This window comes from Amblyomma mixtum, chromosome 1, assembly GCF_055824585.1.
Source record: "Amblyomma mixtum isolate Tamu chromosome 1, ASM5582458v1, whole genome shotgun sequence".
NCBI classification, from domain to species: domain Eukaryota; kingdom Metazoa; phylum Arthropoda; class Arachnida; order Ixodida; family Ixodidae; genus Amblyomma; species Amblyomma mixtum.
In genome coordinates, this window is record NC_143012.1 from 62,874,488 (window position 1) to 62,888,342 (window position 13,855).

General features: G+C 48.6%; 1 protein-coding gene across 3 annotated transcripts in view; it reads left to right on the top strand.

Moving 5' to 3' along the window:
• LOC149366489 (KICSTOR complex protein SZT2-like) overlaps positions 1 to 13,855 on the top strand; it is a 197,033-nt gene that overhangs the window by 115,536 nt on the left and 67,642 nt on the right. For 2 of the 3 annotated variants that reach the window (XM_089551003.1, XM_089550996.1), the window contains 5 exons: positions 2,447 to 2,651; positions 4,457 to 4,538; positions 10,199 to 10,420; positions 10,621 to 10,752; positions 12,174 to 12,287. In XM_089551003.1, coding sequence (XP_089407129.1) covers positions 2,447 to 2,651; positions 4,457 to 4,538; positions 10,199 to 10,420; positions 10,621 to 10,752; positions 12,174 to 12,287 — 755 coding nt within the window. The remainder of the gene's footprint in view (positions 1 to 2,446; positions 2,652 to 4,456; positions 4,539 to 10,198; positions 10,421 to 10,620; positions 10,753 to 12,173; positions 12,288 to 13,855) is intronic. The other variant, XM_089551010.1, reaches the window with a different exon arrangement.

The window sequence follows — 13,855 nt, forward strand, 5'->3', positions numbered from 1 at the left end:
GGTCCCAGCAGTAATATAAACTAGCCCCACAAGTTTTAATGAAATCAGCTAGTGGTTCAAAAATTCACTGTTTAGGGTAGTATCCCCCCTTAAGCACGCATTCGTGAGTTGAGCAGTTGGTTGAGCAGTTGAGCGTCGTAACCAGAAGAGCAAACTAGCAGAGCAGAGGATAAAAGAGAGCAAAGGAGGAGCATCTCAGAGGAGGAAAGTATAGCGATAGCAAATAGTGTAAGGAGGAAAGTAGAGGAGGAAGGTATGGCTAAAGCATAAGGAGGAAAGCTGAAGAGGATGGTATGGAGGAACGCGGAGGAGGATGATACAGGGAGAGTAGGTGAGAACGTTGCAGTGAAGGAGAGGAGTACTGCAAAAACGGTGCTCCGTCTCCAGTAGCAAGTCGATGGGCGCGCTACTGAAGCTGAAACCCAGAGCTGCCTCTGTTCAGCGATGTCAGTGCAGGTTAAAAAAAAACCCCAGGTGGTCAAAATTATCTGGAGCCCTCCGCTACGGCGTCCCTCATAGACTGAGTCGCTTTGGGATGTTAAAACCCCATGAAACAAACAAAACAAACACCACCCATATGCATGCGTTCCCTGCGTGCTTGGTGTAGGCTATCAAAATATGGGTAATAAGGGAGTAATTACTCATTGGCATCCACCCAAGCGCAGCCATACGGCTACAAAGGAAAGCTATACAGCCTTCTCAGAAACTTCGTAGTTAAAGAAAAATTCGTCCTGGTCCGGGGTATGAACTCGGGACCACCGCTTCACCGGAGCAGTCGCTCCACCAATTGAGCTTACCGGGACGGCAAGCTTATGGTAGGGCGAGAGTGAATTGATCAATAACTCGAAGTGGGAAAACTGTTAGTCAAATGTTTAGGGAAATCCCCCAAGGTGGAGTAAATCTCTAATACAGTCTAGCCCGGTTATAACGAAGTCGGCGGGAATCGGAAATCACTTCGCTATATCCGCTATTTCGTTATATGTGGACTACGAAAAAAAATGCAAACATCGGCATACCGATGTATTGCCGCTGAAAGAAGTCGTCCAGCGTCCCCTGAACACGTTTCGCGAGTGCGGACTTCAGGATTGCGGCTTCCATACCATCCAACTGCGAACGAAAGATCTGGTCGAACTCCGCGATAACGCAATAACGATAAAAATGAGCCACGCTTCCAACATGCACAATGCTGCCGCGCTTTCTCCCTGCCTTGCGCACCGCGGCACCGACATAAAACAAAGCGCGCGCTGCCACACCTCCTGCAGACTGCAGTCCAGCCGTGGCGCCGACTGCCTGGGAGAAATAGAGAACCAAGATTGGCAAAGACGGCCGCTCTCTGCGACGTCATCGAAAAAAAAAATCGTCTCTGTTCTTGTTTACATTTTTCCCCTGCGCGGCGTGCTCTACCGCTCTACGCCGTGACGCCGTTCAAGGACGGCGCAACACGAGACCGGCGTGCCATGCGATGCAGTGAAGAAACCTTTCGCTCCGCAGGAGAGCAGACGACGCCACGAAAGGACGCCGTCAGCCGAATTTTGCTCTTATTTTCGCGGAAAAAATCGCCTCAAGGACGCAAAAATGTGTTTATTGGCAGATTATTTTTCGGTTGGTATTAAATCTCTTCGTTATATCCGCTGACGCGCTCTTATTTACTTCGTTAAAGCCGGACCCAAAATGTATTGAGAATGCAAAAATGGGAATGGGAAATTGAAATCCCTTCGTTATAACCGCTATTTCGCTATAAGTGGCTTCGTTATAAACGGGCTAGACTGTAAATCTGTAATAATCCACCCAAGCGCCCTACCATAAGTTATTGATCAATTCGCTCTCGCCCTATCATAAGCTTGCTGTCCCGGTTAGCTCAGTTGGTAGAGTGACTGCTCCGGTGAAGCGGTGGTCCCGGGTTCGAACCCCGGACCAGTATGAATTTTTCTTTAACTGCGAAGTTTCTGAGAAAGCTGTATAGCTTTCCTTTGTAGCCGTTTGGCTGCGCTTGGGTGGATGCCAATGAGTAATTACTCCCTTATTACAGATTTACTCCACCCGTGGGGATTTCCCTAAATATTTGACCAAAATATGGGTGCGTTGTAAAGTACCATCGTGAGGCGAAATTCACGATGTAGCGCACCAGAACACTGTCATAGTTGTGGTGCAACAGTCAAGTTTATATTGCATGGGTTTCTGTAGTAGGTAGAGTGGGAGTGGCCCATCAAAGCCTGGCAGCTGGGAAACACAGCACCATGGAACATAAGAGTGGGATTCTAGCGTGTCGCGAATGCAAGCAGCACATTTTGGCATATTTGACTTGGATGTGCTTTGGCATTGCTTTCTTGACAGATTTCGGGTACGTTTCCTTACCTGTATACAGGCATCATGTTTTCTCCTTGGTTTTGTTTCTTCATTTTTTTTTATGCTTCACTGGTTTGATCTCTTCCATGCGCATTTCCAGGTGAAGTGATCAACTGCCTTGACGATTCTCAACCGACACTGGACCTTGAGAACATCAAGATCCGCCTGGATTTCCTGTGCCTGACGTTGCCTCCCGATGTTGAGAAACTGGCGCCTGGCGATGCACGCTTGTCGTCATCGTCCATCATGTTCGATTCGGAACGGCAGCATCAAGACGATGAGGCGGAGAGTGTCGCCTCTATTGGGTGAGTTGAGAACCATCCTCCGTCTTCTCTAACATCTTTTGCAGGTCTTTGTGTTTGTGCCAGTTTGTTGCAATAGATATGCTGTTTCTGTCATTGGCAAAACATTTTAAGGGGGGACAAGGGTCTTAAAACTAACTTTTTTATTCATGGCTTGAATCTCATGAAATTTTGCACGCAGATGTATTTTTCTCTGCCGATTCCAAATATGTAATCATAATTGAGCTGGTGGTCTTAGATCTTATAAAGTCTAGAATGTGATTAGGTAATTTCTTACACAGCTTTAATGAACTTTCTCATTGCATTTTGTTGCTTTTATTTACATGAATTGATAGCCAGAGAGTTACCATGCCCGATGACATTCCTTGTTTTTCTCTAAAAGCATGTCATTCTGTTATACTATGTTGAGAGTAAAAGGTTGCAGTATTTTACACTGCAACTCGTTAAGCTAATTGTAAATTGCTATTTATATATGGCCTAAACAAAAAAACGAAGAATGTCATCGGATATGGAATTCTCTGGCTATCAATGCATGTAATTAAAAGCAACAAAATGCAATGAGAAAGTTCATTAAGGCTGCGTAAGAAATTGCCTTATTACACTCTAGAATTCAATATAGCTTTTGATCTAAGACCACCAGCTCAATTATGACTACATTTTTGAAATCAGAAGAGAAAAACGCATCTGTGTGCAAAATTTTATGAGATTCGAGCCATAAATAAAAAGGGCAGTTTTAAGACCCTCGTCCCCCCTCAATTGATTCATATGTGTGGCTTTTATGCAAGTGGCGCAAGCTTATGTTTACTCATTGTCTTGGGATGATGATGTTGAAATATGGAGGTTTCTCCAAACTTTTAAGTTGTGTTGGCCACTCAACATTGGCTTATACAGTATTCTGATTGTTGTTTGCAGCAAAGAGACGACACAGAGGATTTCACAGTAACTCATACGAGCACATACAAAGTGATTTACAATACAATGCAACTCGTGCATAGTAATACTTGAGAGATATTACAATACTAAAGAAATATTCCACCTAAAGTGCACTAACACAAGAGGGAGGCAAGTAAAATAGACGCAATTTATTCACTGGGCACTGCGATAATCCGACGACCAGAGGATCACGACACGGCTGTCCCGATAACTTGTGCATGCTGCCTCGCTGGACCGTGGCTGGGCAAGTGGTGTAGACCCAGGCGTTAAGATGTTAAGACTTCTTTTGAACTAGTGTTCGACGCACGAGCACTTTAAAGCTCGCTATTTCTAATGGCCATATGTCCATTTTGTACTGGCACTATATTTTGCAGCGTCAGAACGTTGCTTCTATACTCATTACAGCTTTGGTAGGGCTGCAAGGAGCTACTGAGACGGAATATAGAACCCCACTGTTACAATCCCAGTTGCTGCGTTTTCCTGGCTGCTACGCTTTCATAAGCCAGTCCTGTCCATAATGCTATAGAAATCCATGCAATACAAACTCAACTGTTATGTCACAATTGTGGCAGCGTTCTCGCTGCTACATGACTGTCACTTTGCAGTAGTAATGATTTGCCGCATGCCGGCATTTTATCAGCCTGTGTTTAGTGTGTGCGGCATCAGATTGGCCAAAGTGAGATTCTAAACTTTGTGGGCACTTGGTCGCCGCCGTTTTCGGCAGCTTTCCCTGTTTCAGTCTTGCTAGGTCTACCCTTGTGTTACAATCGTGGTCGCATTGAATTCAGGTAAAAAGGGTTGATGAAAGTTAGCAAGCTATGGCCCAGAGTGTCTGTCTTTCTCATCATCTTCTGTTTTCCCCTTTTCTTCCTCAGCTATCAGCTGGAGGTTCCCCGGGATCCACTCCACCACTTGCCCGAGTTCCAGAATGAAGTGATCAGCAGGTGCATTGAAAAGGTCAGCAGGGACTGTGTTCTACTCTGGCGTGAATCATGGGCAGGACGCGGAAGAAATAGCTTTGGGAAGTAGAAGTGAGCCTGAGCTCAGAAAGTATTCTGATGGTGAAGACATAGCAAGTGCATGAATTGAGAAACTAAGAACATTCCCTTGCCATTTCATCAAAAAAAGAAAACTCTTCGCTGAGAAATTTGGTCGTTTATCATGCAATTCTTCTTTCAGTCAATCCTGAAGTGTCGCATAATATGGTCCTATCATTGTTCTGCCATTTTTTAAGTGGGTGGTAGAAATTTCTATTTCGAGTTCAGAAGACAGTGGTCATCATCTCTGGCTGACGAAATAGTCTTTGCATTTTAGAGCGCAGTTCTTTGGCGTCCGTTCCTGGGTTTCGCGTCTTCGTCGGCCTCGTAACCAGCTCCGCCCCCAATGTCACGCTTTTCAATTTGTCGAAATGCTCGTGACGTCACAGTGCGCGAATTTCAAATGGGGCCAATTGTACTTTGGCTAGTAACCATGCAACCAATCAAAGGGATCGTATAGTGATGCTGCAACTAAGTTGGACTGGGTTTAGTTAATTGCTTAATTAATCAATTAGCCTAATTAATATAGAGGAGAATGAAGAGGTCAGAAGAAAAGAAAAGAAAAGAAAGACGCGTGCCGCAGCGACAACAGCGCCCGCGGAAGGAGACGCTGCTGAAAAAAACAGATAAGTACGAAGCCGCGTTCCCTCCACCACCACGCACTTTCCCACTCAGTAAGACGTTGCTCGTTTCATATACGTTGTGTCGAACATCCTAGACAGTTCCAACAATTGACAGGTTAATGACAGAACACGATGGATAGAAATACAATAATATAAATATGAAATAGCCTAATTAACCTTTCTAGTTAGACCGCATAAATCAATAAAACCGAGAACGAAATTGGTCGAGTTGGGGAATCAAACCAGGGTCTCCGGAGTGCGATACGAGCACGCTAGCCACTCCGTAATGCCAACTGAATGGTTTGGAATGAACAAAGGCGCGTCTAGCTAATATGGCGTCTTCGTTCACTCCCATCTTCCCCCTTTCCCTTACGGCGAGGTGCAGGTGTCCACCCAGATATGCGAGAGAGATACATTTCCTTTCCTCAAAAAATAAATTTACTGTCCAGCAAGGCGTACAGCCGAATTGGCGATGGCGTTCTGTGGACTCCCTGGCAGCGTTGCAAGACGCTGTCGCGTTCCACTCTTACAGGCGAAGCTTATGTTAACCACACATCAGTAACACACGCAGACAGCCAATGGACGCGTCATTCGCTGGCAGCACTTGATTCATCATTCACAACCACATTCTTAACGTACGCTCCCTTGCCGCACATGCCAAGGACGTACACCACGATCACATTCTGCGCCATTCCTGTGTACTTTGCTTTGCTGAAACCTGGATGGATCCCGAAGAGCCTCTCGAAATCATAGATTTCCTATACTGCTGTGGTGCTCGCAGAGACCACAACAGAGCGGCGGGGTCGCTATCTACTTGCGCACAGGTCTCTCTGCAATACCAGTCGAAATGTTTGGCACGTCACATGAAGTTGGCGAACTGTGCGCCGCAAAGTTGCCCAACAGCTTGCTGGTAGTAGCTGCCTACTTCGCCCCTACCGCACTCACATTTCTTTGCCTCAATCTATCGAAAAGGTGAAACAGCTTATTTGCTGCGCTCAAATTTCGCATTAGGAAGTAACGTAATCGTCGGTACTTTTTTGAAGCACTTTCACCAGGCCCTATCCACTGCTCTGACTGCTGTTCAGACTCTGGTGTGTAATGATGCATCCAGATCTCTTCTACTTTCATAAATTGATGCCAGAATTAATGTAGATTACAAGCAAGCATCGATAAACACTATTTAAAAAGGTGTCCTCATGCGCTTTTGGTCGGCTTTGCCAATCTCTGCACCCATCATGAGTATGCTTCTTCATCTAATTTTTCATGAAGAATATTGTGTACTCTAATAAGATGCCTACCATCTCAGCTATCTCATGCACTCTCTCTCGGTAGTCTTCCATAACAATACCATGGATTTCTGGTAGCATTTCTGGTGAGGTGACCTCTACTGGACGTTGTGGGGTTGAAATGGGGGGGATAAACGCGTATTCCCCGTTTAAGCGCGGCTGACTCAGTTCAAAACCGCGCTGACCCCACCCCGTGGTCGCGTACGCTACTGAGCGCACGCCGACCACGGCGGGCCTTGCTCTACGGGAACAAAGGAACGACACACTGGCTGACACAAACAAGGCATTTATTGCTATAGCAACAATAACGCCAGCTAGCAACAAAATACACTGAGGAATCTAGGATGTCCGACTCACCAGCACGGCTACGAGCGAACGTCCGCCCACGGTAGGGCAGAGGGATAAACTCCGAGGCCCGACGGAACGAGCTGAGGGGAAGACGTTTCCACACGAGGACGCCCGCGGCCAAGAGCGGAGCTTTGCGTGTGAACGTCCACACGCTATCCTGTCCCGGGGAGAAGAGGGCCAGCTATCCCCCGCGCGCGCGCAGCAAACGCCATCCGTGGCGCTGGTGTCGCTACGACGCGAGCGCCCTCCCCTGTTAGTTAAAGTAACCAAAACAGAAGAGCGCGTTTCGGAGGAGCTAACAACAGTGGGGTGTGCAATGCGGGAAAGTGAACGCAGGGGACGAAGGCGTCCCCACATCCCCCCAACCTTAAATAGACCCACGCGCCTGCAAGTTACATGCTATGGAGGAGTCTCCTGGTCTTCATGCACTTGAGGCAGGTCGTGCAGCGGAGGTCACGCCGACAGGGTGCACGCAGTCTTCCGCGGTATTCCGAAGGCGGCGTGAAGGTCTCCACTGGGACGACTCGCATGGCCCGCGGGCTATGTGCCCGCAGGCCCGCGAAGAGGAGGGCCGGTTGACCACTGCAGGCCAAGATTCCGCAGTAGTCGCCAGGGCAGCAGCAGCCGGAGGTGGCTGCTGTCTGGTCTCGCCACGGCTGCCCCGGATGGATGCGGCGAACAGGATACAGGCCGCTCCGTCGCAGCAGGCGGCAGCGAGACGATGTGCACAGGACAGCAAGCCGCAGTGGCTCCGCTGGATCTGAAAGATTGCCAAAACACACTCCGCATGCCTTTAACGTAGGTCACGGGAGGGGAAACGGCGTACACAAGGGCCACGTGGCTCAATGCTCAACTCGCTAGCAAAACGTGTCGGGCGGCTGTGCAATGCAAAGTTCGAGTGAACAAAGCCCTTTCTTGAGTTGAACGAGAATGCTCGGTTCATGCGAGGTTAAAAAAAAACAGGCGGCCAGCAAAGTGCGCCCCCTCTCAACACCACGGTCCGGTGGTCGTGTCACTTTTGACATGGCGCAGGCAGCTATGAATAGCCTTAGGCCTCACTACCATAGTGGCGGTCGATGACCCCCAACAAAAGAAAGACCCGAAACGGGTTTCGTGCGCGCAGCCGCGAGGAGACATCAGCGTTGTGGGGTGGTCCTCCCCGCTCACTGCACGAAGCAGCTGCTGAGTGATCGGCGCCCACCGTATCGGACGGTGTCGGAACGCCCGGTGCCGAGCTGCAATACCAGCGAGCTCGTTACGGCACCCGTGGCCCCAGGCCACCCGGCTCCCAGAGCCGCGACTCCCAGAGTCGAAAAAGAGACAGCGAGAAAATATATACAGAAAACTCGGACCACCCACGCGGCTTCCGTACTCACTCGCTTCGGGCTCGGCAACTCCGCGGGCGCTAGGCCTCGCGCTCCCTCGATGCGGACCAAGTGGTTCTTGAAGAAACTCCAGGAAGAAAACTTCACAAAAAAAAACATGCTGAGCATGTCGAAAAGTTCAAACATGCTGCAGCGCAATACACCTCGCACTCAAGAAAGCATGCCGCAGGTCCTAGCGATCAAAATTCACTCTAGGTCTAGCACTTGTCAAGTCCGGACAAAGAGCGTTCCTCGAACCGAACAGACAGTCGTCCAATGTTCCAAGAGCAGGCCCCACGTTGGGCGCCAGATGTGGGGTTGAAATCGGGGAGATAAACACGTATTCCCCTTTTAAGCGCGGCTGACACAGTTCAAAACCGCGCTTACCCCACCCCGTGATCGCGAGCGCTACCGAGTGCACGCCGATCACGGCGGGCCGTGCTCTACGGGAACAAAGGAACGACACAATGGCTGACACAAACAAGGCATTTATTGCTATAGCAACAATAACGCCAGCTAGCAACAAAATACACTGAGGAATCTAGGATGTCCGACTCACCAGCACGGCTACGAGCGAACGTCCGCCCACAGTAGGGCAGAGGGATAAACTCCGAGGCCCGACGGAACGAGCTGAGGGGAAGACGTTTCCACACGAGGACGCCCGCGGCCAAGAGCGGAGCTTTGCGCGTGAACGTCCACACGCTATCCTGTCCCGGGGAGAAGAGGGCCAGCTATCCCCCGCGCGCGCGCAGCAAACGCCATCCGTGGCGCTGGTGTCGCTACGACGCGAGCGCCCTCCCCTGTTAGTTAAAGTAACCAAAACAGAAGAGCGCGTTTCGGAGGAGCTAACAACAGTGGGGTGTGCAATGCGGGAAAGTGAACGCAGGGGACGAAGGCGTCCCCACAACGTCCAGGTCTCATCTGAGTTAAAATTGAGCCATGTTTAAATTATTAATTTAGTAGAAAATAGTTTTCATGGTACAGAGTTTCCATGAACTGTCGTGTCCGGTCGCTGTGTTGAATGCAGCGAAAGACGCACACGGTACTTTAAGACTTCGTTTATTTAAAGCCGATGAGGGTGCGACCAGCGTCGACCGAGGCAGGAGCCGAACTGGCCGCCCGAAGAAAGGAGGGAGCGGAGAAGCGTCCACGGGAGGGAGTGGCTTCCCAAAACAGGAGGAGGGTGCGGGGGCGCACCATGGGGGGGCATCTGGCGACAGCGTGCGACGAGGGGCAAGTGGTCGTTAGGAGGAGGATTGAGTGGTCGTTAGGAGGAGGATGCGAGTGGTCGTTAGGAGGAGGATGCGGGTGGTCGTTACACACACAAAAGCAATAAGGGGACACAACATGAACTTAGTTCAACTCTGCTTTAATTTAAGCAGCTGTCTAGCGTTTAAAATAAAAAGATTGGAATCACTGCACGAAATTTATCTTTTTTCATTTTCACGGGAATCGCTGCAGTGCGCATTTCAAACGGTTGCCAGAAACTTACTGATGGTTAGTGTCGATAGAAATGAGGTTTGATGTTGTATGAAGACCACTCCTTGCATATCACGTGAGAGAAAAAAGTGCATTATGGCACCATCTGTTCTCTTTTTACCATACTTATCGGACAGCCCTCATAGTATAGCGTGTTCTTAAGTTGGCTGTCTTAGAATCATGGTTGGCATCCAGTTTTTGAAACACAATATTAATGGTTCCAGGGTTTTAATTTGGCTTTTTTACTTGTTGGAATTACATAATTAAACTTTTTCTCATAATGGAAATTTTTGAAGGTAGCTTGGGTTATCAAGCAGTCCATGCTTGTCAAAATGAGCTGAAAGGGTTTAGTGAAACGCTTGGTATGAAGCTTAATGGGTTTGATTAGCTTACCTTAGATATAGGGCTCGAATTGTGGTTAACTTGAGCATAAGAGCTGACAGTTGCATTTATTTTTTCTCTTTGCCGCCCTCTGTGCAGCTCAAGTGGATGTTGAGGGACGAGATGGCCTCGGCGGCCCTCAACAGCTTCCCGCTGACAGCGGAGACGTTGCACATGGTCGCGGAGCACGTCCGCAGCACTGCACAGGCACGGACCACCACGCGCCTGCATGCCACCACGGGTGCCCCCGGTTGCCAGGTGCAGCAGGTGCCATTGCAGTTCGTGTTCGGACACGAGCTGAGCTTTGGCAAGTTCCTACAGGTCAGTGCTAAAAATGAAGCAGTTAGTGTGCGTTTGACTCAGTGGAAACCTCAGCAGTCATGCAGGCATTGAGGAATCAAGGTGTAGAAGAGTCTTGCATGAAAATACTGCAAGATATCTATGTCTGTGATATCTGTACTGTGATATGAACTGGATCCGTTATCTTTTGCCGATTGCGTGTCATTCTGTGCCCTGAACAGGAATTCAAGCAGCTCACGTTGCCAGGTTACCAGCTGGAACAAGTTGACAAGGACTACTACTGCGTTGTCCTGGATAACAAGGATTCCAAAGTGGTGCGCAGGCCTTTTGGATCACTCGTGCCACCACTTGGGGTGAGTCACTTTAGATTTTTATTTTCACTTAATTTATTTTCAAAGGCAGTGGAAAGCATCCAAAGCACTTTTTCTGTCCAGGTCATTCAATGCAGCTATCTAGTCTTCCTATGCGAAATGGTGGTACTAGGAGGTAGATCATCAAGGTGATCATTCACGACCACTGCGCGATCATTCTTCAAGGTGGTAAACTGGGTGCTTTGTTAACAGGTGTGACATAATTTATGCGCATGCCATATGTTGACACTTGGCTGTGTTCAGATTCATGTAGTTATCCAGCGCTAACCTGTATAACAATGACTCAACCACTGGCTGGTTTCAAAGAGTCACTTTTCGGTGAAAGAACTGTTTGCAGGAGAATTTTTCCAAGCAGCACAGGTAAACTGGCCCATTATTGGAAATGGATGGTTTCACACTGGTCCCTTATAGGGCTGCCCATAGCCAAAAATTCAGGGGCACTTTGGCTCTCTATAGTGCTGCAAGGCGAAAGCCTTTCCTGGCGCACTGTTTGGCATTGACTGGGAGACTGTGCTGTACTAGTGCTTTATTTGACTACACATGTAGTAATGGAGTGATCCGATCGGCGTCTTTAATCACTCGCCGTTACGCACATTCTTTTTCTGCAACACAACCACTATTTATTCCATGGAGGAGAAAAGGTGGCAAGTCAACAACACAACACACACTGACAACACACACTCACAGCCCCGTCCCCGTCCCCAGCACGACTGTCCCGACCCTCTCCCAGAAAGGGCATGTAATCCCCTCTGAGGTGGTCGTGCGGGGAGATTCGGTGCATCCGGTGCACACTGGTTCCAAGGTAAAGGGGTATTAACCTGTGCGGCTACCACTGCCTGTTCTAACAACACACTTTGACTACACATTACAACTGCATACTTTGACTACGCGTTACAACTAAACACTTTGACTGCCGACTTTGATTGCTTCTTTAGCATGACTCTCTCTCTCTGCTTCGATGAGTTTGGTTGCATCCATGGCTCTGTTTGCAGTAAGGAGGTATGTAATGTGGTCACCCACGGACGCCTTACGCCCCCTGTCGGAACGGACGTCAACTATTTTATTAGTTGTCGGGTGCTCCAAAAGGGGGCGTCGGGCATCCGTGGAGGACCACACTACTTCGTATCCGCGCACTCCTACGTAACAACCATTTAGACCAACCGAAAAGCGTGACACCTCTGCTGACAACCTTCTGTCGACAACGATGAGGCATTAATGGCTTTAGCCTTAACATGTTTCCAATATTGGGCCGGTTACATGTGCTGCTTGGGTTCGTACCAGTGTATTCTATCCTGTAGTGCTATGCGCTGCAAGTGTTTTTTATTGGTCAGGTGTAAAAATGATGCACCAGGGTCTAAGTTGGCTCGCAGTCTTGAGAGAGTGGTTCCAACGATGTCGTGCAGCTGCGAAGCAAAGCATTGGAAATGACGGCGGCACTGCCGCACGAAAAGGCAGGCGCCGCCGAGGTTGCGGAAGTGAGAGGCTTGCGCCCGAAGACCGTCGTTCCCGACGCCAAAGTGAGTGGTGGGGCGCCTCTCTGGTGGAAACCCCCGTCGTACACGCATGCCGTGTCGTGTAGGCATTGCGGCATGCCCTGCCTGGTAGCAAGAGCAAGCGCTTTGCTCCCTTGTGTCAGCTGCTGACGAACTTGCAGCTGCGCTCGTTGTGTGGTGAATCCTCCTGGCCTGTTGTTGTGTGTCTGCTCGTCTGCAAGGCAACAGAAAAGCGAGGAAATGCTGGTAGTAGTACTGGCTTGCCGGTGGTGGTTAGTGCTGCTGGTTTGAGTTGTGGTGCATGTCCCTATTTGATGTCGCATTGTGTTTTTGTTTCAAAAGTGGATGTTTTAACCCCCTCTCCTGCTGAATGCGTTCCTTGTTTTTTATAGAGTGTTAGCTCTTCTTATCTTGTTCCTCAAATTTGTTTCACTTTTGGCGCTGTCTGCAGTGCAGATCACCTGCTACAAAGAGCACCTTGGCAGTGGGCCAAGTGCTGTTGTGCTGGAGTGTATGTTTTCGAGAGAGTTGCTGCTGCAATGACTCGCGCAGCACACCAAGACGCTGCCGGACCAGTAGCTTTGCAGTGTACTTTTTGAAAAATTATTTCCTTTCACACCACAGCTAACACTCGTGTTGCACACATGCCAATGTCCTGAGAGTTTATTTTTTTGTTTTTATTTTTTTGTAGATGAAAACAGTCAGGTGCTTCCAACTCCCCCCATTCTTACCACTCCACATGTAGCGTCAGAGGTCAAGGGGGGGGGGGGGGGGTTACCGTGAAAGTCTGCTGGATATTTCATCCACATTTATTTTTTGTTTTGGTTCCATTCTGCACAGTCCTTTCGAGTTTTCATTTGGAAACTGGCTGTAACTAAAAATTGTGGGCTTCTCTTGATTTTGTTATATCCAGGTTTAACTGCAGTTTAAGTGGGAATGTCTGTTATTATCCTTATAGAAGCTGTTAGTTGCATTCTTACTGAGATATGATCCTCACAAGCATGACCATGTCATTGCTTAATATATATCTGCTAATATATGTGCTACTATATCTGCCTAATATATCTGCTTCACTCCGAAATATTAGGTCTGCATTTTTTGTTTTCCTCGAAAGTGTCCAGCAGACTACAGGGTAGAGCAGGGGTTCTCAAACTTTTTTGCTTGGAGGAACCCCAAAAGCCTTCAATAAGTTCCAGGGAACCCCCCCCCCCCCCCCCCCCCCTGCTTTCACTTACCAGCAATGTTGTCGAGTGCATTTTTGCAAAGAGAGAGTTGCAAAGGTTAAATGTTTATTGCACAGATTAATACAAATACTAATGTGATGGGTGGTACTGCTTCCCGTTTAAGAGCAAGTCAAAGCGTGGCTCAGTAGCACTCAGAGCCAGTCTCATATCAGCTGCCGGGTCAGGGCCGGTGAGGGTTCTCGCGGAACACAAGAAGACAGCCCGCGGAACCCCTGTGTTCCGCGGAACCCAGTTTGAGAACCCCTGGGGTAGAGAAATTATTCTCCCTGAACTGTGGCTGCCTGCATTATTGTACCTTTGTGCTGTGCCTGTAAGATGTCATTTGTTTGTGTTGTGAAACTGTGAATA